Source organism: Epinephelus moara, chromosome 17, assembly GCF_006386435.1.
Source record: "Epinephelus moara isolate mb chromosome 17, YSFRI_EMoa_1.0, whole genome shotgun sequence".
NCBI classification, from domain to species: domain Eukaryota; kingdom Metazoa; phylum Chordata; class Actinopteri; order Perciformes; family Serranidae; genus Epinephelus; species Epinephelus moara.
In genome coordinates, this window is record NC_065522.1 from 22236785 (window position 1) to 22264467 (window position 27683).

At 42.5% G+C, this 27683-nt stretch overlaps 1 protein-coding gene across 2 annotated transcripts in view; it reads left to right on the forward strand.

The window, feature by feature from the left end:
* Nucleotides 1–27683, forward strand: part of svep1 (sushi, von Willebrand factor type A, EGF and pentraxin domain containing 1) — a 135720-nt gene that overhangs the window by 83036 nt on the left and 25001 nt on the right. For both annotated transcript variants that reach the window (XM_050068094.1, XM_050068093.1), the window contains exons 8-33: nt 3958–4076; nt 4188–4317; nt 6812–6919; nt 11733–11864; nt 12211–12402; nt 13287–13408; nt 13499–13604; nt 13715–13918; nt 14072–14305; nt 14470–14631; nt 15489–15650; nt 16108–16269; nt 18198–18286; nt 19597–19693; nt 20220–20333; nt 20577–20690; nt 20958–21159; nt 21419–21576; nt 21716–21914; nt 22066–22241; nt 22434–22558; nt 22729–22858; nt 22966–23136; nt 23248–23421; nt 23539–23658; nt 23764–23940. In XM_050068094.1, coding sequence (XP_049924051.1) covers nt 3958–4076; nt 4188–4317; nt 6812–6919; nt 11733–11864; nt 12211–12402; nt 13287–13408; nt 13499–13604; nt 13715–13918; nt 14072–14305; nt 14470–14631; nt 15489–15650; nt 16108–16269; nt 18198–18286; nt 19597–19693; nt 20220–20333; nt 20577–20690; nt 20958–21159; nt 21419–21576; nt 21716–21914; nt 22066–22241; nt 22434–22558; nt 22729–22858; nt 22966–23136; nt 23248–23421; nt 23539–23658; nt 23764–23940 — 3879 coding nt within the window. The remainder of the gene's footprint in view (nt 1–3957; nt 4077–4187; nt 4318–6811; nt 6920–11732; nt 11865–12210; nt 12403–13286; nt 13409–13498; nt 13605–13714; nt 13919–14071; nt 14306–14469; nt 14632–15488; nt 15651–16107; nt 16270–18197; nt 18287–19596; nt 19694–20219; nt 20334–20576; nt 20691–20957; nt 21160–21418; nt 21577–21715; nt 21915–22065; nt 22242–22433; nt 22559–22728; nt 22859–22965; nt 23137–23247; nt 23422–23538; nt 23659–23763; nt 23941–27683) is intronic.

Genomic DNA, 27683 nt, shown 5'->3' on the forward strand with positions numbered 1-27683 from the left:
AGTCGAAGTGTCGAAGTAAGATACTTAATCCCAATTTGCTTCCGATGGCTGTGTCATCGGTGTGTGAGTGTGTTAAAACCTGAGTAGCAGGTGGCATCTTGTGTGGTACTATCAGCCACCAGTGTATGAATGTGGCAATAAACGGGTGAAAGTGACTTGTAGTGCAAAAAGCTCTTAAGTGGTCAGAAGACTAGGAAGGCGCTATACAAGTGCAGGTCCATGACTGCTTAAAAGCAACCAAGCACCTCCCCGACTTGCACGTCACTAAGCACTACGTCACACATTTCGTTGCTCTAATTGGTTGTAAGTCTATCCAATTGTGTCCAGAGGCATGTTGGTCTGCGCCCATTGATAATGCCCCTTGGAATTAAATAAGAACTCAGGCTTGTGGACCCTCTCAGTTGCGATGCTAGGCTGGAAGTTTGTGCCCAATTTGAAGAAATTCTCTTAAGGCTTTCCTGAGATATCGCACTCAGGAGAATTGTAGACAGACATGAAGTTACAATGACCTTGAAAACTCTTTCACCACCTAAATCTAATTAGCTAATTCTTGAGTCCAACTGGATGCTTGTGCCAAGTTTGAAGGAATTCTCTGAAGGTGTTCTTGAGATATTGTGTTCATGAGAGCTGGACAACCCAAAAACATCATGCTTCCCGCTACGGCTGTAGCTTGCCAACACTCCGCAAGCTTAGTGATTAACATTTCATATCTGGTTTGTCAATGCTGGACACCAACAGAATTTTCGTGACCTCCATACTTATCGCATGAATCCAATCTAACTGTCAGCAAGGAAGCAAATAACCATACTCTGTGCTATTCTTGTAAAATATGTATGTATGTATGCACCTTCTGTAGACGATGCCTGAGTCAGAGAAACTGTCTAAGATCATTCCCCTGTTGTGAAAAACACAATAAATAAATGGATTAGACAAACGTGACACTTAAGGCCTCATTTGGCTGTACCTGCTAGCCAGGTAGTTTGTAAGTTCATTTCACCTCACTGACACTACAGTTGATTTTACAGGGTTAGACTGAATGACACTTGCAATGCAGAAAGAGAGGACTTGTTAAAAGAGCAAAAAAAAAGCTACAGAATACGTGGAGAAAGAGGAAGGTATAAAAAGAAAACAGCAGGAAACTTGGAGGGAGAAATTTTTCCATCCTCCATCCCCCCTCTCTGCATTTTCCTCCGCTTTGTGAATGGTGAGAATGGCGCTAACCCCGTTTTGAAGCGGGCCTCGGGTCACTAACTCAAACCATACCATGTCTGAGCTCTCGTGTCTCTCCCCTCCGCCCCGACTGGGCTGGAGATCATTATAATCAGCTGCAGCCTTCCAGATGCCTCGCAGGTGAAACAGGTGGTGCAGAGCAGCTCTGCCTGCCTCCCCTCCGATGTCCTCAATCCCCTCATTTCCTCTCGGTGAAAGTTTGCTAATGAAGGAGCTGCTGTCGTTAAGGAGAGGAAGAGGTGCCATAAAGATGGAAATGAATGGAGAGGTAGGGTGGACAGGGAGGTGAGAGGGGAGGATGAGTCATCTGTAGGTGTTTTATAATGGGGTGGTGGAGAGTGGATGATTTCTTTCTGATCCCCTCAGGCACAAATGGGCTGAAGGAAGGAGGAAGGGAATGGACTATATTAAAAAGGAAAGTAGATGAGATAGAAGAAAGATGGAGTGCTGCAATATAGGCGGCACATTTTGAGGAGATCAAGAAATAGAAAGATATTACAGACTTGAAAGTGCTCTTTGTAACTTCTGGCTTATCTCGCCTCTCACTTCATGTTGATGACACCCAAAGTGAAATATTCCTCTCTTGTTATGAAGATGAATAAAGCTGATTGGAGCTGAGTGTGTTAGTGTTTAGCAGAGATGGATGCCTAAGTGGATGGGTCATCAGGTCCAGATGGGAACAGCTCTCTTACACAACACAACAGGCATGACCACTGTCGATCGATGGGAGATTCAACTCTTGGAGGCTTTACTCATTTACTGCAGGCTTGAACTGAGTTGAACTGAACTGTGCTGGCTTCACATTATTACAACATGCTGTATGAGTGAGAAAAAGGAAGACGCTGTTTCATCCAAGGGTCATGGTGACTGGTGAGTTTCCACTAGTCAAATAGGTGGACATTAAAGGGATAGTTCATAGTTTCTAAGTGGGGTTGCATGGGATACTTATCCACAGTGACTGGATTACCAATAGTAGATGGCGCTCGGCATGTCCCCAGTTTGGAGAAGCAGACAGGAGCATCAGCACGGAAGCTAAGCAATGCACTGCTGTGGTTTTAGTTGCCTAAAAAAATCAATATCAGTTTAAGTGTACACTATATTTAGAATATTTTCACGGCTTTACCTTGCCGTCACACAGCCCTCTCTGATGGGGAACTAAAGCAGTTATATGACTCACTTCAAAGCCACCAGACTCCATTGACAAAAACACTAATTTTACATTGCAGAACACAGGAGTTGCTCGTCTATCGCTGCCTTGATTGGTTAGTTTGTTTGTGTTATTATGTGACTTATGCGTATTAAAGTGTGAGTTTGGATTCACCAAAGTCACACAACGACCCTAACAAACGAAGTGGCGGTAGACCAGCAGCTCCTGTGTCCTGTGAGGTAAAATTACTGTATCTGTCAAAGGAGTCTGGCTTAGAAGAGGGCATAGGTGGATGTAATGGCTTCAGTTCCCGGTTGGAAAGGGCTGTCCGACGGCAAAGTAAAGCAGTGACAATATGCTTAGTATAGCATGCACTTACTGGGACTTTTATTTAGTTAAATAAATAAATTTTGTTGCTGCCCCCGTCCATAGCACTACAGTGCTTAGCTTCCTGCCTGCTTCTCTCAACTGGGGGTAATGTAGGTAATACACTGATACACAGATAAGTACCTCATACAACCCCACTTCAAAATCAAACTATCCCTTTAGTATAACATTTCTTTTTAGCCATCAATTCTGTACTTCACATACAGAAGATATCCCATCACCTACTGATGAAAAGAAGGGTTTTGTGCGTTGCTGAAAGGCAAGTCAGTTTGAATGTGCAAGAAACTGAGACTGTTAAATATTATCTTTTCTGCTGCCACACTTTCCTGCTCTTTTGGGACCTTGCAAACGTGTCCATGTTTCTCAAATCTCAATACTACTGCTGCCCCATTGCTCTTTAAGGTACCTGGCAGTAGGGGTTTAAGGTTTAGTTTCATGTTAACCCTTCAAAGCCTGGTAAAAAAACAGCGTGTTTTCACAATAGATTGGTTGTCTTTCATAGAATAATCAGGGATGTTTGATGTGAGTAGTTGCATTCAGGTGTAAGCAGAATTTAGGTTTGCCAGCAACTTAACAGCACTCTGCTGGGACTGATAGGCATAAACTCCAGAGGGGAGAGGAGGTTGGGGCTTCTTGTTGTTGGAATCACCAACAACAAGTTTGAATATTTTGTTGTGAATGTAGTGTATCCAAGATGAAGCTTCTCTCTCTATGAACTGTTTTGACGATGACATGAAGCATGCGTCACACATCGTTTCACTTCTGTCTCTGTTGACCTTTTTCTCTTTACCATTGTAGCCTGGTGTTGAGCTCATGGATGATGGCAGATAAGGGACATTTACAGCCACATACAGTATAGATGTGACATCAGTGCAATGTGGTCCTGTTGGACCAGTGACAGCGGTGCACTCTCTCTTTGATTCAGTAATGACCAATAATGAGTGTGTGACGTCTTGTGATTTAAGAGGTCAGATGACATCACACATATACATCCTCAGTGATAACAAGGAGCAGGCAGGCTGAGGTCAGTGTGTACAGGATGTGATGGGGTGAACATCTGCATAATTTGAATCTTACTGTATGTAATCTAATTTGCTGAAATCAGATAAAGCATCTGGAGTGTCCAGTCCCTCATCTGATTCTCTCCTTTGTCTGAAATGTATATTTTTTTCTTCCCCTCATTGTCTCTTCAGATACTGAGCCACCAGGGATCCAGTGCCCTGGGAACATAGTTGCAGAGACAGATGAGCGCCGCGGCACCGCCAATGTTAGCTGGAACGTCCCGAGTGCCACCGACAACTCTAGAGAAGAGGTTAGATCAGTAGCTGTCACGTCAAATGACGGCACTGGATGCAGGACGGACAACAGATTTTGCAGCTGAGAACTTAGTCAATGTAACACGCACTTCCTCTCCCTCCTCCAGGTGGTGGTGCAGGTGAAGCCAGTGTACACTCCTCCCCAGCTGCTCCCCATTGGAGAGGAAACCATCACCTACATTGGGACCGACCGCTCGGGGAACCAGGCCAACTGTTCCTTCACTGTCACAGTCATCGGTGAGTTCATCCCTCTGGAGACTGTTGCACACAAACAATGTATGCTACATATGGACTGTGGCAACAATTCATGTCATCAGAACAACTTGAAAGGCACATAAATATTCTACACAAGACAGCAAAGAAGACATCAGGACATCTCATCTGAGTGAGGCGAGGCGTCTCCCCACAGTGACATTAACTTTTTGGCTTTCTGTCTATTGTTTTGTCTCAGTGCTGGCTCAAGTACACACAGCTGAGCTGCTTTGTATACAATGTGTTTCAGATGACTGATGTAACATTTATTTGTCCATGGCAGCGCTGACAAAGTCCAATTTAAGCATTTAAATACAAGTCACATGTGGGTCATGTACCAGTCTAAACCACAGTACCTACCTTGTGGTCCACATCAAAACTGATTGAAAGAGACACATTTCCACAAGCATGACATTTTTGACACGTTATAAATCGCTGACAATAAGCAACATGTGTTCGGTCTTCAAAGACATTCACTTCTGCCTATTGTAGAGGACTAGAGTGAACATAAGCTGAAGTGAATGTGACAGGGATTTGAAATGCTGAGTTGGTAGTAATAGAACTGTGACACGTGCAAGGGTAAGAAAATGTGTACTGAGACACTTTAATCAGCTGCAGTGTGAATGTGAGTAAGGAGACAACATTTTGCTTTCAGCATATAATAAGCTGCCATACCTCCACAACGACACAACTTAAAGGGATAGTTTGTATTTTTTTAAGGTGGGTTGTATGAGGTGCTTACTCAATATCATTGTATTACCTACAGTAGATGGCTATAGGCACGCCCCCAGTTTGGAGAAGCAGACAAGAGTACTGTCACGGAAGCAAAGCAAAATGTACTATAGCTATCACCACATTACCTCACCATCAGACAGCCCTTTCCGACAGGGAACTGAACTTTGACTGAAACTTATTCATGCTCTCTTCAAAGCCTCCAGACTCCTGGCAAAAACAGTAATTTTACCTTTAAGGAACACAGGAATTACTAGTCTACTGCTGCCATGATTGGTTAGTTGGTTTGTGTTGTTAGGCCCTTTTTTAATGCCTGTACAAACTGGGAATGTCATGGCAGGTATTCCACCCCTGTTCTGTATTAAAGGTACGATAGAAGAATAGGAGGACAGAGTTGTCTCGCCTTTAAGCCGGGAGTGGAGGTAGTAACAGTGCCCAGTCAACATCAGTGTAAATGAGACAGTTGGCACGACAAGACAAGTGTGACGTTTTAATGACATGTTATGTGTGTGGACCGGTGGAAGATTTAAAAAGCAGCTAGAAGCAGTTAGCAGCTAACTCGAAGAAGAACAGCAACCTGAAATGTCCGCAGATTGTGGAGACAATGAGGTCCAAGAGCTCTTTACCCTCAGAGCAGAGGAAGAGAACAGCCACCTTGTAACAGGGATGGTATGTGATTATAGTTGCCGCGTTAATGCCATTCTCCTCTTTTGTTACCGGAACGCTGGCATGCTGTCTATGATCACACTGGGGCGGCATTAAGCCAGCAATGCTTGGTTCTGCATTAAAAGCATAATAAAACATAATATAGTGCCTTGGTTGCGGCCATTTTGCGTGATCTCTATGTAAAAACAAGCTATTTCGTGACTTTGGTGTTTTTAGGGAGTTGTTCGGATTCCCTCAAGTCAGTCAGTCTAACCGAATGAAGAGGTGTTAAACCAGAGACTCCTGCTGTCTGCGAGTACTGTTTTTGTCAAAGGAGTCTGGTTTCTTTGAAGAGAGTGATATAACAGCTTCACCCCATCGGAAAGGGCTATCTGACAGCAAGGTAAAGAAATGAAAATATATTTTTTAGGTGGCGACATGCATTTTGCTGCTGCCCCCTTCAGAGCTGTACATTACTTAGCTTCTGTGTCAGTTTTTCTGCCTGCTTCTCCAAACTGGAGCGCGCCAACCGCCTTCCACTGTAGGTAACACACTGACTATGAATACGTACCTCATACAACCCCACTTCAGAAATCTGAACCATCTCTTTTAAGTCAGTTTTTAGTTTATGGTCGCTCTCACCTTTGTGAGGTTCAAACCAGAACCACTGGCCTCTCAATTACAGGACAGCCTCCCCATCCGCCTTCCTCTGCGCCGCAGCTTATTTCTGTCATACGGTGTAAAACTGTGATTTAATTGGGTGAGGGAGTCAGTCCCCCCCCAGCAGGTGCCAAATGGGGTTACCACAGAGAGTGAAAAACAGGGACGACCGCTTGATAATCACAGCAGTCGGGGAAAAACCTCAAGCATGGTAGCGGTGAACATTTCCATATGTTATTGTGGTGGTGGAACGTTATGGTTTTTTATTAGAGACATGTGTTTAACTGGTGCCCTCTGACACTGTCGGATCACTGTGTAGTGCTCTGCTCCCAACTGCGTTTCTCTAAGGTTGTTGTACTTAATTCCAGTATACTGCTATTGATCTGTTTTATTGTGTTTTCTCCATCTGGTCATTACACCTAAGCCTTATTTTTCTCTCTAGATACGGAGCCCCCTGTGATTGACAGGTGCAGGTCGCCGCCCACGGTCCAGGCCACAGACACAGAGACGGCTGTCGTTTGGGAGGTGCCGCAGTTTTCCGACAACTCAGGTATGTCTGGTCGCCGTTCTCAGACGGCAGCTCCGGAGATGGTTTATTCTTTTGCTCCTCTGTTCCACTCCGCTCCACCCTCTTCCTCCACTGATGATGGTTAAACAGGATCTTTTCCGTCGGGTGACTGGTGGAAAAAGGGGATCAGGAGAGGGCTTTATGCGCGTGTCTGTGTGTGTGATTAATGTTGAGAGACACTGGACATGTGGTCCAATGGTGAGAGGATGGATTGTAATTGTGTGCATGAATGCCTCATTTGTGTGTCTATTAAAGAGAGATAGAGAGAGAATAGGACGTGTGGACAGATGAGGTCGTTACAGTGTCTGTTAATGTCATTAATGGTAAAACAGGCCGAGGCAGCGGAGAGAAGCAGGTGGTTTTGCTCTCTTTTGTGTGAATTTGCACTCTTTCCATCCAGTTTTCACACAGTCATTTGTATAATTACATGAGCACACACAGTGCTTGACTCATACAGGAGTTGAATGTCTCTGAATGACTTGTCACATCGTATATTTTTTTTCTTAATCAGAGCGAGTACAATACACCATAGATCTGGCTATTAATCACTGTCTTAGCCAAGTTGACACTCCAGTATTACACCCATGAGCAAAATATTCATTTAGTTCCCCATTCACACGTAACCAAGTAGACGTTTGTTCAGAAGTATTCACATTTTGAAGGAGTTTTTACAGCAGATGTACGTCATTCACTTAATCTATAGAAAGGGATATTTTCCTGATATAATGATATGTTAATGTATATGTCAAATCATTATCTTTAAAGTGACTAGTATACAGTGGTCAGATAAATGTAGTGGAGTAAAAGGTATACCAGTTTTGCAGTTGCTATAAGGTGGGCACAGTTTTGTGGACTAGTGAACTGATAGACCAACACAATGAGATAAAAGAGCTGCTGCTCGCCACTAAAACTGTTACACTCCTCTTAGTCATCACGTTATTATGAACATCCAGACGTTTAGAAGTTGTGCACCTTTTTGTAATAGACCAGTCCCGCTGCCACATGCACTTTTTGCACGTTGGCATCAGCAGTTAGTCAGCTGTCTGTTGCTCATGACCAATCTCTCCACAAAATCTCATGCAAGTCTGTGAATCTATTGCCACGTTGCCTTTTAGCTGTCTGGCATGAACACAAACAGACACCTTGACAAAGACACACACACACACGCATACATTTCACCTCCATGTAATATTAATAATACCACCAGCAGACCGACCAACTGACCAACAGAGAGACTTATAGTGCTGCTGGTTGCAGGTAATAAATCAAAATACACAAGTTAAGTTTCTATATACCAGTATTTACTATGCACAGTGATAGTTACGTTCCACTTCTGCACATTTGCTTCTAAATGTAGAGATCTAATACCTGACTCTGATAGTACCAACCTACCTTAAGTTGCTGTGGACAAAACCCCCCAAATGGCTTCTTTCAGCCATACATTTTTACAGTGGTGTTGTTGAGCTAATCAGTCTTTACACATTACTGTAGTTATTCTAAATAGTGAGGCAGATTGAGTATGTGCAGTGCAATCTTTATGGAGTAGCACCAGGACTGTACCCAACTCAGAATTGTCAGTCCAGTCAGATTTGGCTTTATTAAAACGAATATTCAACTATTTGTTCCTTAGATATCAAAGAAATTCACCATTTCTTAGCAGAGGGCAGAAGATAATGGTGTCTCGGAGCCTGGCCGAGCAAAGCCTCTCTTACTCTGGGCAGCTGCCTCTGTGTCAACAGCTGCCTGTGCTGAACAGTAGCGTGAAAGTGAGGAGCGCTCACTCTGCGGATAATTATGGAGACCAAAACGTCCTCAAAAGTACACAGCACACTGACAGCTCGACTTGAGGGCATCTCAGTCGACTGAGGGTCTCCAACTGATGTCTCGAATCTCCGACTTTCAGAGGGTAGCCCTAAGTAAATATATAAATAAATAAATAAATGTGGACTACACAGCAATCACTTTAATGCCGTGCACCTTGAGCTCAGTGAGTAAACTGTCAAAATTCATACAGGTTATTGTGAAGATTTGATATGCAACCCATTAGTCTCCCTTTTTCAGCCTCGGCTGCCCTGCTGCGCTCACTATACTGATGCTCAGAAATTCAGACTCATCCTGCTATAAAGTTGTGCATCAAGGCCTCTGCCAAATAGACTAAATATCGTAGAGCTGGCTGACTCTCTCCTGGCGCTCTCGCTGTACCCAAACTGCCGCGGTGGTGACAGACAGCAAACCAGACTTCTCCAGGGTTCCAGCCCACAGTCAGGCCCATGTAATTCACTGGCTCTGGCTCCACACACACCAACAACACTGCTCAGATATGTTTGTGTGGCATACACAAATACAGGCCTCAAACCTCTCACTCGCGACGCCCAGCATGCTTGTTCCCCACCTGTCTTCAGAGGTGCACCCCACATTGCACACACACTCGTCTCACACTCACACACACACACACTGTAATAACAGGCTGCTGCGGCTGCTTCGGGCCGCACAACGTCAGCCCAGCGCTGCTTCGACGTCAGTGTTTTGTTTTTCCAGGCCCACACCCTGATGCCAGCACTATATATAGCTGTGACTCGGTAGACACACACATATACAAACACACACACATACAGGCTATATATAAAGGGAGACTCCAGACTCCAGCAGGCCAGACGTGTGTCAGCCCTGTCCAAACGACTTTGGAGTTGGAGTGAAACAAAAGGTCAATCGCTCAGTTTTCCCACCTTCTCTTTTTGTTTTATCATCTCGTCTGTGCCTTTCACACTTGCAGTGCAGATGTTTTTTTGTTCACAGCCTGTGTGTCAGCCTACAGAAAGACCCACAGCATTTTACACACACATACTCATGCGCTCCTTTCATCACTGCTGCCTCTCCCAAGGCTCTGTGCATCACTTTCCTCACATTCCGTTTTCTTTCTAAGCCAACCAGACTATAGCAGTTTTCCGTCTCCAATCCCAAGAGCTGGATTTTTTTTTTTTTTCTGCTGCCGTGTGATGCCCAGACACACCATTCCCATGTCAACATATCATTGTTTAACATAACCTCTATGGTTTACTAAGAGTGACTCATTTAGTCCTGGAAAATGGAGTCAGGTCAAGACTGCCCTCTGCAGGTTAACTGGAGGAACACTTTTCACTTTCAGAGCAGACTCAGGGCTCCTACACAGTATGGAAAAGTTTGGAAATTGATTGTAGTAGTTTCCAAGTCTGGATAAGTTTGGAAAAAGAAAAGAAAGTATGAGAAGATACTTTTGTTTCCAGACTATTGCCCTTGTTCTGTTTCCTAAAATATAAAATTCAGAATTTCTAAAAATAGACATATAAAAGTGTGTGAGAGTTGAGCCAGAGCGAGCTTGAGGTTATCAAAAGCAAAGGAAGAAGTATGATGTGCGACTGAACGCATGCTCCTACACAGAACTGCCTCTACGTCTGTACATCACAGCCTGCAAAACAGCTCTACCCCAAGTGTCTTATAACTGTCTATATCTTTAAATTGCATACACACGATAAATACAACCTCCCCCCAACACTGTTGCAAGCCAAGTACACTGGCCCTCATGGCAACAGCACTCCCCAATGGCAGTGGCCCCCAGCAGGACAATGCACTATGCCACTCTGCAAAAACTGTTTAGGATTGGCCTCAGGGACATGACAAAGGGCTCAAGGCATTGACCTGGCCTCCAAATTCCCCAGATCCCAATCTGATTGAGCATTCGTGGGACATGCGGGTACTGTCGATCCATGGCCTCCTTGTCTCAGACCTGCCTCAGACTTGACTCTGAGCTGTCGAGGCACGGACACAGGGCCTCTAATGTCTGGCACCAGGGTGTCGGTGGCGAATCCTTTGCAACCTGTCAGTTGTGAAGTGGGGTACTGTCATGTACTCTTTGTCACATTCCTTAGGCTATGCCTTAGCAGCTTTTGTGGTGTGGCCGCACCAGCGTTTGGGTAGATGGAGCATGTTATATTATGCATATTATGTATGTATATTATATATGTTTTGGTTGAAAGGTGTATAGAAAGCATCAGAAATATGACTGAACATTTATAAGTTATGCAGTGATGTAGTTATCGTTAAATAAACAAACTATCTTTTATGAATAAGGAAATCTTTATGGCTGTGCTCATCGTTGTTTCAATGGGCAGCATGAATAGTCAAGGATGCACAGACGCTATGAAAACTAATCCATAGGAGGGTAGGGAGGGAAATAGTTCAGAAAGGGCAGGCGAAGTACACTGAATTCAGAGGCTGTGGGCAAAATTATTTAACCTTTTCAACTTCCCTTCTGTGATGTTATTCACTATATTACTGTAGCAGTTAAAGGTATACACTTATTTAAATTTACACAACAAAACTGAACTTATTGCATTAGAACCTGTCTAGTTTTGGTGTCAATTGATTTGTCATCAGTCTGTCATCTTGGATATAACTGGAGAGCTCCTGAATATCTAAGGGCCGTCTTTCAACTCTTAAACTTTGAATATTCGCCCACCTATACTTTTGCTGGACAATATTTGTACTATAAATGTCACAGTATGTGATCTGCACAGGTTAAATATTGAATATTGAATTACCTAGTTTATATCAATTTCCAAAAAGCTGGCTGTTGTCACCATGACATAACATTTCCAGAGCAATGCTGATGTGACACTAGCCAATAAGGAATAAAGATTATTTATATATTTTGTTATAATTAAGTTTTTTTCCAGTCACAACATAGTTAATATGTGTTAAATGCACTATATGTCTATAACCAACACTTTTGTACTGTGTGTGTGTCTCTCTCTCTCAGGTGGTCGCCTCACAGTGACCAGTAGCTACACTCCAGGTTCTAAGTTCCCAGTAGGAGAGACTCTGGTCCAGTACACAGCGACTGATGCAGCAGGAAACAGCCGCACCTGCAACCTCACTGTCATTGTGCAAGGTACAAAACTGACGCACTACATCATGGCTTTTTAAATCGATTTTATTTAATCTTGTTGTGTAAATCTACTCAGGTTTTTTGTGTAGTATGTGTAAATATGTTTCTTCTTTGACTCATATTTTTATTCAGTATTTTAAACTGTATATCCCCCATCCCATTTACTGTGTTCCTCTGCAGTAACTTATATATTTCTTTCATTTAGTTTTGTTTGATTTGTGATTTTCTTTCTGAAGCATCTGTAAATGAGAAGAAAATTTTAATAGAATGAATATCATTAATATTGAATATTATCTCCAACATGACCGAACCATGGAGGTATTACAGTATATACTATATGTGTTCTCAGGGACGACCTGTGACCAGCCGTATGTCCCAGTGAACGGAGAGTTCATCTGCTCTGAAGAAGAGGAGGGCGTTAACTGTACTCTTCATTGTAAAGAGGGCTACAGCTTCACTCAGGATGCAGTGCACAGCTACTTCTGCGCCTACAACGGTGTGTGGGAGCCACCCTACTCTACAGACAGGCCGGACTGCTCAGGTAAACCCAACGTATTCTGTGACTTGCTTTTTAAATATTTACTCATCTACTGTCTGCACTGTACTCCAGCTTACAGTGGGCACCAAGGTATGTCTCATAACTGGTACATAAATTCCTGTATGTGCATATAATCCTAGGATGCAAGCACCATTTTTATACAGAAGCCCTGAGAAATTCTGGTGAATAATTTCTGATTCTGATCTAAATTGTTTTCTCTCCTGTGTTTATGACTGAGGTTGTGCTCACATTAAAAGCAAGCCCTGTGATGTGAGCGCGACTTTAAGAACAGTGCTAAAAAAGGTTTTGCCAGGCTAGTGTTTCCTAAGCTACTTAAAAAAAATCATTTGTGAAAATAGGTGTGTTTTTTGATTGATAGATTTATTTATTTGTCAGGATCATTTTTATGTGTTTGTTGTTGTAACACTCATTTCAGCCACAAGAGGCTGAAATTCACCACTACCGAAATATCTAAATAGAACTGAAAGCATTCATGTTTTCCTCCAGGTGAATTTTAATTTCAGTTTCTCCGTGTCCTCTGAACACAATTTACATATATTGTGCACTAGCAAAATATGCAACATTAACTTTTCACCTAGTCTTTTCCTTTACTTTACACCTGTTTTCATGGGTGGAAAAAAGTAACTTAGAAAAGGGATCTTGGCAAACATTTTTTCCACTTGTTTCACAGAGGATGTTTTTTAAGAACTGAGAAAGACTATCTTGGCAAACCCCCTGTTTCCACCTGATCTGAACTCATAAACAGGAGAAAAAATAGTTCAGATCAGACTTAGAAAACTCTCTTATTGCACGGCTTTATTAAATGAAAAGGTACATATGCAGTGAATTGAAATAAAGTACTGTTCTTTGAAAAACCCTCTCCGCAGTGAACCGAATAGCAAACAACGGAGTCAAACCTTTTGAGATGCTGTTTAAAGCGTCTCGCTGTGATGATGTGGACCTGGTCAAGTCCTTTACTGGGGAGTTCAACACCAAACTGGGAGGCATGGTGAGGACATATGCTCAGCGCATACTGTACACAGTTGACTGTGATCTGCTGTAAATCAGCTCTCACACATGTTGCTTTTTTTCTCCACAGCTTCCCAACATTTGTAGTAATGGCGATGTCACCTGCAAGCTGGAGGTGATGTCACAGGGCCACTGTTTAGAGTACAACTATGACTACGAGAACGGATTCTCTATTGGTAGGATTAACCTGCACAAAACACACCCTCACTAAACATCCCAAATATAGTTTAATGAAAGCATCTTATCACCTTATTAATCTTCCTTCTCTCTGTCTAATATTCATCAGCGCCGGGGGGTTGGAGCAACAGCTGGGGTCCTCAGGGCACCCAGGACTACGCCTACTTTGAGTCAGGCTTTGCCACAGGCACCCGACAGCTCTCCAGGCCGCAGCAAGACAGAGGCATACAACCGCACCAGCGCTCTAAGAGGCACAGAAAAATCACAGGACCCACAAGAGACCAAAAGATCCAGATCTATTTTAACATCACAGGTATATTACATGTCATTTGCTGTGTGTTTCTTGAGCTTTGCAGTGCTGGGAATAAATATACAAGTTGTCATCTTCCATATGATGTGTTTTACACCTGTTTAACATCAATCAGTTGTTCGTTATCAGTCCTTTAAACTTTGTCCATTCTCCCAGCAAGCATCCCTCTGCCCCTGTCGAGGAACGACTCAATAGAAGTGGCCAATCAGAAGAGACTCCTGCGGACCTTGGAGCAGCTGACCAACCGTCTGAAGAGAACGCTGGCCAAGCAGCCGCTGTCCAGTTTCCACGTGTCCTCGGAGATGATTGTAGCTGATCCCAAATCTTTGGAGAGCAAGAAGCCCTCTCTGTTCTGCAGGCCGGGCTCGGTGCTGAAAGGAAGGATGTGCGGTGAGTGCACGGAGGGTGCACCAACTCATCTAACCACCTTCTTATTTGTTGAATTTTTACCTTTATAACCATATAAAATGCACGAAAAGTTATGAGATTTTAAGATCCTGTGTTTAAAAGTTTTATGTTTTCCAGTAAATCGCTAACTATGTGTGCTGTTGCAGTCCAATGCCCGGTGGGAACATACTTCTCGCTGGAATATCACGAGTGTGAGAGCTGCTGGCTGGGCTCCTACCAGGACCAGGAGGGTCAGCTGGAGTGTAAGTCCTGCCCTGAGGGAACGTCCACTGCCTACCTGCACTCCCGCAGCGTTGCTGAGTGCAAAGGTCAGATGAGTTCACATATTTTGAGAAAAAAAAAAGTATAATTATTTCCTCTTACTGATCTAAGCTTACTGTTTGGGGTGACTATACTGCTAATTTGTATGACGGCATATCAGGGCCATTGTAGGTAACAAAGGAAAAGAAAGAAAAACAGAGCCAGGTGAGGGGAGTAATTGTCCGAGAAAAAAATCAGGAATTTTCGGGACACAAATTCCAATGTCCTGGGTGAAAGTCCTGTGATTGAGCCATCCATCCATCCATTAATCCCTCTACCACAATGTCCTCCCTCTATAGCATTTGCTGCTCTTTGTATAATGTCTCCTAATTTTCTGGCAGTATTTTATATAGTTTTTTTTTTTTATCTCAGTGATTATCCGAGTGTTTTCTTCAGCTTCCTTCAGTTTCAGAGAATATTCAGGTCTTTTGCTCGTAAATTTACCACTTTAACCACAGAGAATATCTGATTTTTTTTTAAATATACCACTTCACCACTTCACTTTATTCCACAGAATAACTATTTTTGTCTTGTAATTTTTTCACATTAATCTCAGGTTGTTGTTTTTTTTTGTAAATTTACCACTTTAATTTCAGAGAGTATCCAAATTTTTCTTATCGTAAATTTACTGATTTAATCTGAGAAATTCAGAGTTTTTTCTTGCAATGTTACCCCCTTTACATGGCTGTGTATTTTATTTTATTTTTATATGTACAATGGCCCTAATATGCCGTCATAAATGGGACCACAAATAGGATAAAATAAAAAAATTACAAGTAAATCACAAACAGTGCTTAATTTGCTTGAAGTTTTCTTTCTGTGTCTGAATATTGCTGACTATGTGGTGATTCACATGTGTTTGCAGGGCAGTGTAAACCTGGTAGTCACTCTCTGAATGGGCTGGAGATCTGCGAGTCATGCCCGCTGGGCCACTTCCAGCCTGGTTATGGCGCCAGGGCGTGTCTCGTCTGCCCCGACGAGACCTCGACCGTCACCAGAGGAGCAGTGGACGAGATGGAGTGTGGAGGTGATACGCTCTGACAGTGTGGAGTGCACTCCCTTAATGTCCTATCAACTTGCCTGTTTTAACTTTGAAAACCCTTAATCATCCTGAAGTTATGCAAAATGCTGCTAGGTAACAACAACAAATACAATTCCAGCCCATAAGCAAAAATGTGTCTGTTAGTATTTCCCATTCAGGGCCAATTATGTCAGGAATCTGACTTGGAAATTTCATATGGTTGCTCTTTAAAGTTGGACGATAAATCTGGAAACTGTGAAAATATTTGCTACCTGAGTTTCCTGGTTAAAATACAAATGTATAACCTTTAAAGTGTGGACTTGAACTCCCAGATGTTGGACTTTTCAACCAGCAAATGCCACTTTTTTTTTTTTAAAGATTTTTGGGTGATTCTGCTTCATTATATTCCTCTGTTTCTTTGTTTCTTTTGTCTGGTGCTCCTCTCTGGTCTCCACTCCTGCAGTCCCCTGTTCTGCAGGTCATTTCTCCCGTACTGGTCTGGTTCCCTGTTACCCTTGTCCCAGAGATTACTACCAGCCTGAACATGGCCGCTCCTACTGCCTCTCCTGTCCTTTCTATGGCACCACCACTGTTACAGGAGCAACCACCATACAGCACTGCTCCAGTAAGTGATGGGGAAAGAATCCCAAAGTCAGACCCACACGAATAAACACACAGGCCCTCCACTTGTTTTTGTATAAACAAAACCTCTGATCACATCTGTTGTTCCCACAAAATATCTACTGTAACTGCAGACAACACACAATGAAATGCAGATGATTACTTACATTTTATGGGGCTTTCTTAGACCACACTTAAGGTCTTGCAGATGGTGTCACCACTTGCCATTGTCTAGTAGTCAAAATGGAAGTTCTGATTTACTTACAACTGGTATATTTGGTCTCACAACTATGTATATTCTACCCCGTAAACCCATTTAGGCATTTACTGATGCAAGAAACTACATTGATATCAGAATACAGAGGCCAGAGACCCCTCCCTTTGACTAGATTTTTTTTTGTTGAACATAATTTATTCCATCTCAGTGTCAATTCATTTAGCACTATGTAGTTGTATATATTTTCCAGTATAATGTTATGATGGTCAATTTGAGAATTTATCAGCAGCCAGGTTAATGTTATTTGGAAACCTGCAGGAAAATCCAATGTTAGGTTGGGGGAAAGGGGGAAATCTAAGTGTATCTTTGTAAATCTAATTCAGAAAATTAAAAAATCATTTGTGGTGAAGTCTTCTTCTAATAATAATAGTAATAATCTAATAATTAAAACATCCAATTGTTACGGTTAGTCTGTAGTTGGGGTACCACCTGTAGTCCTGGCAGTGCAGTTCACCTCAATATTTTCATTGCATAGGGCGAATATGAATATGCTCGATCCGGCACTGTACTGTACTTTATTTGCCAGTCATTTTCATTTGTCTATTCATAGAGCTGATATGACTCTGTGTAAGTGTGATAAATTGTGACCAGAATTACCATGTATTGTCCCGATAATCTCCAAACAGTATTAAAGCTTTCTTTAATGACTAAAAAGCTCCATTGGAAACTTTTAACACATTGAAATGAATGTAAAAAATGGACGTAAAATGTGCACCGTGTTCAGAATGATCAATGTGCAGCTTTTTTGTAACAAAAAAATTGCACATTGATCAGAAGTACAAAAACAGAAATGTAATAACTCATTGCAAGGTGTCAAAATAAAGTTAAGAGTTCACCAATTGCACTGGCTTTCTCCAAATTTTGCTGTGATCAGTAAAATACCCATCGAAGACATCGAAAAGTTTCCATTTTTTATTGTTTTACAACATTGAGACAAAGCAGATTTAATGTGGCTTTTTTGAAGCTGATTAATAGGCAGATGCCCTTAAATGTCAAGTGAACACAGATCTTTACAAAGTCATCTAAATTAGTTACAGATATAACATATATGTTTGTCATTAGTGAATGGGAAAATGGTGGTAATTAACACTGAAACTCTACTTCCATAGTTTGTTCCACCACTAGCTCCATATGCAGATTTTGGCAAAGTGCAGATTCTCACACAACAGACTTTTATTTGAACACCATTGTGCTGCATTAAGTTGGCATGTAGAATGACATATGTTAAATTTCTACAGGACGTGCCAAGTGAAGTCAGCAGAGAGCTAAAAATATGGAGCTGTTCAGTGTCGGCCGCTCTGTGTGACAGCCTTTCTACGGTTTCAAAACTCGCTCCAGTTGTGTGGTGTCTGATGTGTGTTGTGACAGCTCAATCCAATTGGAAAAGGAATTAGTGCACGGGATCAGGAGGGAAATGGAAATAATATGACTTTTATTGCTCCGCTGCAGAATGGAAATGAATAACACTGCGTGGCTGAAGTGTGGGAATGAACAGTGGTCAGGACGTGCTGCCAGTTTTCAATAAGAATACAGGCTTTTGTTCAGACAGATCACAACCGTCTGCGTGTCTGGTAGCAAGGGGAAAGATCCTTGCTGTGTTTTTCCGACTTGTCTGTGCTTACATTGCCCATATTTTCTCTGGGTGTCATTGTCAGGTTTTGGCTCCAGTTTTCTTCCCAAAGAGGAAAGTGTAACTGCGGCTCCAGAGGTGGAGGTCGTTGAGGACTACCAAGCAAGCAGCCAGGTTCATCTTTATCTTGTCTAAACGTACAGTATTTCTGACAGGATGTGTATCTTAAAAACATAAATGTTCTCTGAGATTATAAACTCATAGATTTAAAAAACTATGAGACTGAAGTCACAAATTTACAAAGTTCACAAAAAACGTAGAGACATTGAATAAATGTTGTTTGACCGTCCTGACACGACATCCTTTTATGGTTCGTGATGTTAGTTGGACGTCTTTCCAGGATGTCCTAGAAATGTCGAAATATAACGTAAACACAAACGAGTCTATTCAGTTATGCTGCTGCAGTTTATGTACGCAGTGTGCATTCAGCAGCTTTATACATCCTAAAAACTAAAAAATAATAAGTCAACCAAGTCTAAAAATAATCTCGTACGTTTTTTCCCCCCTCATAAATTTATGACTTTTATCTCGGGGAGTAGCTGAGTTTTTTCTCATACATTTGTGTTATTTTTTCTTGCTATTGTTCTCATAAATGAACTTTTATCTCAGAAATATCCATGTTTCTTGTTTCACGATTTTTGTAAATTTGAATTTTGCTCCAAATATACGACTTCTATCTCAAGGGAATATCTAAGGTTTTTGTTTTTTTTAAGTAAATTTGCTTGAAATAACTTTTTTCTCAGAGAATACCCAAGTTTTTTCTGTAAATATGTATTTGTTTTCATAAATTTACAACTTTTATTTTCTTTAGAGAACATCCAAGGGGTTTTTGTAAATTTGTGTTTCTTCTTATAAAGTTACGACTTTTATATCACAAATATCAGAGTTTTTTTTGCCTACTAAACTTTTGTTTTTTTCCTGTAAATATATGGCTTTTATCTCAGAAAATATTTGTTTTTTTTTTGTAAATTTTCGACTTTTATCTCCCTATCTCCCCCCCTTATTTTTTTTTACCTACAATGGCCATAATAGGCCGTTGTAGATAGAAGTGTATCTTAACACCAAATGCATTTATTCCTGCTGTTTTATTGCAGAATGAATTCCTTATTAATTTAGTTAAATTACATTGATATTACATAATATTGTTCATACCTTCTTTTATTTAGGTGTGTGTTAAAATGTTCTCTGTTCAAAAATATTCTCAATGAATTGACCCCATTGACAATAACTAACTTATATTGATAGAGGAGGATGAATTTGCTTTTGTGAAATGTGACAATAGAAACTGTAATGTGAATATTTGAAGTGAAGTCTCCGAGCAGAGCATCAACTGAAGCACTCAATGGACAAAGTGAAGCCGTGTTTTTCTTATTGAAGGTCTTACTGTCTGTGTGACGGACTGATCTGATTGGCTGTTCCTGCAGGTTTTCCACGAGTGCTTCCTGAATCCCTGTCAGAACAAGGGGACGTGTGAGGAGGTTGGGGCAGGATACGTCTGCACCTGCATGCCTGGGTTCACAGGTAAACCACCGGTCTGATTTTCACCTGGTGTGATGTTTACGTATTAACAACTTTAATGAAGGCGGTTAGCTTTGAATAAGATGATCATTAGTGGTTTGTAGGGGTGTAATGGTACGCAGAAGTCATGGTTCGGTGCGAGTTCAGCGCAGCGGAAAAGAAATTTTTTATAAATGTTTATTTTGAGCAGACATTAGTGCAAGTGTCGGAGAGTGGTAAAATCCTCCTCCTGCTGACTGAGAGCATTTTACCTACTGGCAACTTTGGTAAACTATTTCCATTATGAAAACAAGGATCACATCATCACTGCACCAGACTATGGCCCCGTATCATGATGGTTTGGTACAAATACAGGAATGGTTACAGCTTGGTTTGTATGTTGTGTTTCCTATCATTGCCACATGGACAATATCCAGCTCTCGTTTGTGTGTCGGCATTTGTTAACGGACATTAATCTCAATTACAGTTGTGCTGTATGTGGCTCTGTCATAACGAGTGTTTGATACAGCCTCTGATATTTCTCTCCCAGGCGCCAAGTGTGAGATTGACATAGATGAGTGTGACTCCACTCCGTGCCAGAATGGAGGCCTGTGTAGGGACGGCATGGGAGACTTTGAGTGTCAGTGCAAGCCGGGATTTTTAGGTAAGGGATCAAAGTGATACACAGAAAGATGTCAAAGTTTTAAGAAACAACAGTCAACTGGTAAAAGGGAGGTCAACTTGATTTATTATTTCATTTATTATTAAGGTTTTTAAAGGTTCAGGTATTTGACTTACTGGTGATTGATTAAACATTTTATTTACTTGTCAAAATAACACAATGTTCTGTATCTCACCTTTGTGCTCATATTCTGTGTCTCTTAACTTCCCCTCCTCTTTGTTCCAGGCTCTCTTTGTGAGGCGGAGGTGAACGAGTGTGTCTCCTCCCCCTGTCTGAATGAAGGTGTGTGTGTGGACGAGGTCAACAAGTTCACCTGCAGTTGTGCCTCCGGCTTCACAGGTTAGATAACAGGACTGGGATACGGTTTCATTCTACGCATCAGTTTGACAGTTGATTTTCCTCATCAGACAGTTCTTACACAACATCAAATAAGAATTCAGGTGGATTATTGGTCTGAACGTGCAGAATGTGTTGCACTTCATTCTGTACAGTATGTACTATTACTACACTGTATGTAGAGTATGTTGGTATAGAAGAAAGCTAAATACAAAAATATGTGTTTTGAAAATGAGGCTGTGTTCCTTCCTGTCTTTCACATTGCTGCAGGATCTCGTTGTGAGCTGGAAATAAACGAGTGCCTCTCCAACCCCTGTCTGAACGGAGGTGTGTGTGATGACCTGACAGGTGGCTACACTTGTAATTGTGCTGTTGGCTTCACGGGTGAACACTGTGAGGTCAACGTCGATGAATGTTTCAGCGCCCCCTGTCTGAATGGAGGCTCGTGTCTGGACGCTGTCAATAACTTTAGGTAATACAGGTTCTAACGGGAAGAAGCATTTGCAACCACAATATTAGTCTTCTTTGCATGTGTTATGATGAATTTTACTGCTAAACAAGGATTTTGATGTCCATTATCTGCAGCTTAAAAGGGATTATTTGAAAGAGAAACACTGATTTCTAATGCACATATGTCCCAGATTTGTTGTAAATACTGTGCTTGCTGAATTGGTTAAATCAAAAATGATTCGTGTGCTTGTAAGCTGTATTGTCTTCCTTCCCTCTCTCAGGTGTCAGTGTGTGGAGGGTTACCGGGGCCGCCTGTGCGAGGTGGACGTGGACGAGTGTGATCCTAACCCCTGTGTGAACGGGGCCAGCTGCATGGACGGTCTGGGGTCGTACACCTGCCGCTGCCTCCCTGGGTTCAACGGAACCAGGTGTGAGACAGGTACTATAGGACGGATGACACATTACCATGGCAACCGTAGAGGAGGAGAAGAGAGATTTTGTATTTTTATTTAGTGAATTATAATAGATTAAAGAGGGACAGCTTTATTCACTGTATAAATGCGTTTCTGTCCTATCAGAGATGTCCCCCGCCTTCAACCTGGACTTTGAGGTGTCTGGTATCCATGGTTACGTAATGATGGATGGAGTGATGCCGGCACTGACTGAGATCACCTGCACCTTTTGGATGAGGTCATCAGACACCACCAATTACGGAACGCCTGTCTCGTACGCTGTGGAGGGCAGTGACAACGCTTTCCTTCTCATAGACTACAACGGGTCAGTGATATACTGAGAGTTAAAGGGTAGCTTTGGTATGTCTCAATCTGGATCCTAATTTCCCATGATGAACAGCATTTTTTAAATTGGTCCAGTATTGAGTGAAAGGACTGCTTCCTCCATTCTTACCATTTGTCCTCCCTCCCTACAGGTGGGTGCTGTACGTGAATGGTAAGGAGCGCATCACTGACTGTCCTGCAGTGAATACCGGTCAGTGGTACCACATCGGGGTGTCCTGGAGGAGCTGGGATGGTGACTGGAGAATCTACATCAATGGGAAGCCCTCAGACGGAGGCAAAGGCCTGTCAGTCGGCACCACTATCCCAGGTGTAGTGCTATCCTCGACCTCGTCACCTTTCTGCCATACAGTAGTTCATAAGTAGTAATTAATAGCTTCAATAAAACAATGTAAATAAGATTCTCATATTATTTTATGTAAACACAGTATCTCATTAGACCAGGAGAATAATCTCTCAGTGAGCTGTGGTTAACCTCTGACCTCTAACATGTGTCCTGTAGGCGGTGGGGCGCTGGTGTTAGGTCAGGACCAGGATCAGAGGGGCGAGGGCTTTAACCCTGTCGAATCCTTTGTCGGCTCCATCAGCCAACTCAACATCTGGGATCGTGTTCTCACACCTCAGCAGGTAATTGTTACGTAATTGGTGTTTTCTGTTCAGCTGGAGTGCTGAGTTTTTGTGTCCCGCTTTGGCAGTGAGAGTAATTACACAAACACTCTCGATGTATGTCTGCAGGTGAGCTCGCCACATCTCCCCTGCCCCAAGGAGCACTGATAATCTCCTCCTCTTTTCTGTAGATTAAGGTCCTGGCCAGCAGCTGCCCAGCCTCCCACGTGAGCCACAGGGGGAACGTCCTCGCCTGGCCAGACTTCCTCAGCGGGGTGGTGGGCCGAGTCAAAGTCAACCTCAGCAGCGTTTTCTGTGCTGGTAAGAGAGACTTCACAAAACCCAAACTTAAATGATGAAGACGCACAATGTTTTGTCATAGAAGCAGCTCTGCCGTCAACACTAAAAAATATTCCTGGCCTCTTCAGATTGCCCCAAACTGGAGAACGCAGTGCCCCACCTGCATGCCTCCACTGTGGAGGTGAGCCCTGGCGCCCAGGTCCAGCTGTCCTGTGATCCTGGCTTCTACCTGCTGGGGGAGCCAGTGCTACAGTGTCAAAACAAAGGAGAGTGGAGCCATCCTCTGCCCAGCTGTGAACGTAAGGCACAGACACTCACTGCTACACTACATTTGATATACTGAAAATATAACAAAGCTATAGGTAGAGAGCCTGAGAGTCTCAATTGTCTGTTCTCTGTGTGTGTTACAGGAGTGTCCTGTGGGCCTCCTCGTCCTCTGGAGAACGGCTTGTTTCAGGGGACGGACTTCCATGCTGGCAGCTTTGTGGTGTATCAGTGTAACGAAGGCTTTTACCTGCTGGGAGACACCAAGGTGCACTGCACCAACAGTGGCAAGTGGGGAGGAAATCCACCAGCCTGTCTCGGTACTTCATTAGATTTAAATAAAAAATCTGTAATATATGGAAAAAGAGAAATCAATAAAATCTTATAAATAAAAATAAAATTCTTATGTGTGTGTGTGTGTGTGTGTGTGTGTGCAGATGTGGATGAGTGTGCTCTGGGGTCTGACTGTGATGAACACGCTAGTTGTCAGAACACAGATGGCTCCTACACCTGCACCTGTGCCCACCCGTACAGTGGGGACGGCAAAAACTGCACAGGTAACGACACACAGGTCCACAAGCATTCAAAGTGCCATTACAGAAACTTTGTGATTCATTTTATCTGTTCATATTCACAGTAATTCATTTGTTATGTGTCCCCAGAGCCGGTGAAGTGTGAGAACCCCGGGTCTCCAGAGTTCGGTCACAGAGAAGGCAGCAATTTCCTGATGGGCGCTGAGGTTGTTTTTGGCTGCGACAACGGCTATGAGCTGGTCGGCTTGCCTCGCCTCAACTGCCTGGAGACAGGAAGCTGGGATGCCTCAGTCCCATACTGCAAAGGTGAGGGGTTGAGTGGTCATATAATACAGCAACACAGCAGCAGGTAAAAAGACCAAGTTTATAAAATGTTTGCTTGACTCTTAGTCACCCTTTTGCACCCTGATTAAGACCTTAGGGTTGAAACTGATGGTGTTTTAGTGCAAGTAGCCATGTTTTACGAGTCAAAGCTTTTTACCTTCATTCAAGAGCATTTGTTCCTGCTCCACACACGAGTGACGTAAGTTTATTTTCTCTTACCATGTGCTTTACCCCTTTCCTGGGTTTTTTTCTCTCAAGTTTCACATGATAAAGTCAATCCTCGGCCACACCATTACCTTGCTCTCACAAGTTTGTATCTTCACTATATTTAGGCTGCATGCATCTTCCTGCTGCTGTAAATACAAGGGTGAGAATGACAGAGTAACTATGATACGATATCACAGTATGTTGCCCAAAGCAACGATGGTATCATGAGACAGCCGTTCTGAGATACTTGATACGTTGCGAGGTAATCTACGATACATCACAGTGTCTAATTGAAGGAGAAAAATAGCCCTAAAAAGGCAAAAGTGTCGGTTTCACACAATTTGGAAACCAAGATGAGTCTAAGCTTAGTATCTCTTTAACACTACTACTATACATGGACTTTATAATACTGGTAGCCCTCGCGGACATAAACGGCTTTGCTCCAAGCATTGTATTCATTGTGTGCTGACTAACAGCTGTGGTAGTGTTGGCCGCTGTCTCTGTGATGAGATCAGGATGATGACGAATCAGGTGGCAGTGCACACCCATTGTGTTGCCTGTGTACTTTACTTTCCCGACAGTTCTTGCACATCAAGCTGTCTTTATAAATTGTGTTTTTCCCATCTGCGTTGTCAAGGCCAAAGTTGGCGTTTCAGCCTCTCTGATTTCTTTCCCCTGCTGTCTGCACTGTCTGCCATTTTACCCCTGTGAGTGTCCTCTTAACTGCAAGTTACTTAACGTCCATTTACTTCACCCTCATTCATTTGATATAGATATAAATATTTGGCACCAGCGTATCAATAATGTATTGCAAGAGGGAGCTAAATTGTCTTATCTGTCCCCTAGTAAATACTTAGAATTGTGCATTAATCTGTGGCTGAAAATATTCCCCAACAAATACACTATTTACTCCTGATTGAGTAACGTTTGCTAAAAAACTACAGTGCCCAACTGTTTTGGGAAAATACTGAGCCTTTTTAAAAACATGGATAAATATTTTTGAGTAGACAAATGGGGGCTTGGGGCTGAGTGCTACAGAAAGGACAGGGATGTCAGTCTTTTCAAAAGATTTCACAAAGATAAGAAAGTATAGAATTCAGTCTCATCCTTTACATGTGTTGGAGTGAGATACACAACTTGACATAATACATTTCTTCCAGTAACATGTTGGGTTTGTAATTCTAGCTGCAAAGCAGGTTTCATTTCTCAGGAAGACACACCATTGTGGTGTCAAAGTAACCTAGTGTTCACGTACACAAACTCACCACTTACAGGAATAAAGCTGTGTGACCAGAAAAGCATGTCAGGGAGGGGCATTTCAATTTTTGATATTTCCCGTTCTACATGAGGCTCTCGCATTCACAGCACTCATATGAGTGTTACCATTTCATGCGTTCCACAGGTTTTTGCTCACAGCCTCTCGCTAAGTAGAGACGCTGTTTCACACAGTTTCATGGTGGTTATTTATGGAACAGAGCATGGATGTCACAGGTTGCATAAAACATACATGTACATAAAAGGGACTCATTACTATTGTGGCCATTAAACTGCTCTTTATTCTATATGATAAAGGAGTTTCCTTATCAAAGCCTCCAGCTATTAGAGCCAGTAGCATCTGATTAACACACAAATGCAGCTACACACATGTAATCGCAGTCTTTTATTGATATGCAGATAGCAGAGGTACTGACACACTTAGGAAACACACACACAGGCACACACACAGGTAATGTGTATGCATACACACACACACACACACACACACACACACAAGCAAATAGTACAGATGTATGCAAACAAATACACACCCATGTCCACTTTTCACACACACACACACACACACACACACACACACACACACACACACACACACATATTATGCAAAGCGCTATGAAGGGGTGATTATATATGCAGCTGTCTTTTTATCTTCCACTGTGCAGCAGCTGAAAGGCCTGACCACCGCAGCACCTCCATCTTGGCTCGAGGCCACATTCTTCCTCATAGAGAAAGGGGAACTGACTTACTCAGCTCCCGCAGGCTGTGTTTCACTCAGCCCATATCGGCCGTTGATTGTCATATTGAAAGTGCAGTGATTACAGCTGAGAGTGAAGTTGTGTGTCATCTGAAATATAGGAAGCAGCTGTGTGATGTTTTTTGGCAAAGTCAAAGAAGTTGACTTTCAGTTTGACTGTTTTCCTCCAACAAAAACAGGAGTTGAATAATTGATGTTGTTGCATCAGAGGACACACTAATGGCTCAACATGTGGCTACAGTGTTGAGGTTTTTTGCAAGCACACACCGAGTCAGTTGCATCATTGTGTGAGGTGGAAAATCTCCATTGTCCATTGCTGTTAAGGAGTGCAAACGCAGCACTGGTACCTAAGTATTGAAAGTACGATGTAGAGGCTGTATGGCTGGGAGAGTCAGTGGTGCAAGGTGCAGAGCATGTGAGCCGAGTGGAGTGGTGAAAATTTCTGCTCCTCTCTCATGCTCCCCTGCTTAAAGCTGCTGTAGGCCGCTCCTCTCAATGTCGCTCTGTGCTCCGATTTCACCCAGCTTGACTCAGATTGCTCATCGCTTGCTCTGTTTCTTTTTGAAAGTACTTTGTAAGCTCCGTTGTTGAGCTCCCAGCAGCCGATTTTTCACAGAGAATAGTGTGTGTGCGCATACACAGATGCATTCTGGGTCGAGCATGCTTGGAACTTATGGTGTGAGCATTACCTGAGTGAAAAACTTTAAATTTAAAAAAAAAAAAAAAAAAAAGCGATCTGCACTCCATCCAAAATCTTTTCACTCCACAGACAGGTTCCAGCAAGGAGTGCTATTTTCATGTGAAAACCGTTGTATGATGTCTTCTGTGACCTTTTCAAGCCTGCGAAGATAACCTTGATGATGTCATCATGTTTATCTCTGCCTGTTTTAACTGGTTATTTATGTCTTAATAAGCACCCTGTTGACTTTCACACAAAAGTCATAAAGACAGTCTTACTATGGTCAGACCAAGTGACATTTCTGTATCACTGTCAGCACTAGCTAGGTCGAATTCAAAGGACCCTTGACATTTGAACAGTCCTTTGGCAGGTTTCGATGACTCCTTCAAATTCAGCCGTTTCAGGATCCTTCCTTGACTTTCAGAAGCACACACAACCTCTCATGCACTTACATGCTCATGCCGCCAGACTGTCTACCACAGCAAAGAACAGAGAAGCTCAGGTTTCCACAAACACAGAGCGAGTGTGACTTCATTTTCTGCTCAGGATACCATTACTCCACGATATCCCTACAAAGCAACTAGATGTTTACTACTTTAATAATGCTCTGGATGTCATATCCAGCTCCTTGAACAGATATATGAATGTTACATATTCCACGTCTGAAAGGGATTCAGATTTATAACAGAAAGCCTGTGTCATAAAATGTTGGTGTGGAGTTGGACAGACAGACAAATACCAGGCAGGGAGGGTATAATTATGGGTAATGTAGGATGCAGTGCTTTTGGAGCTCTTAAAAGTGTCAGG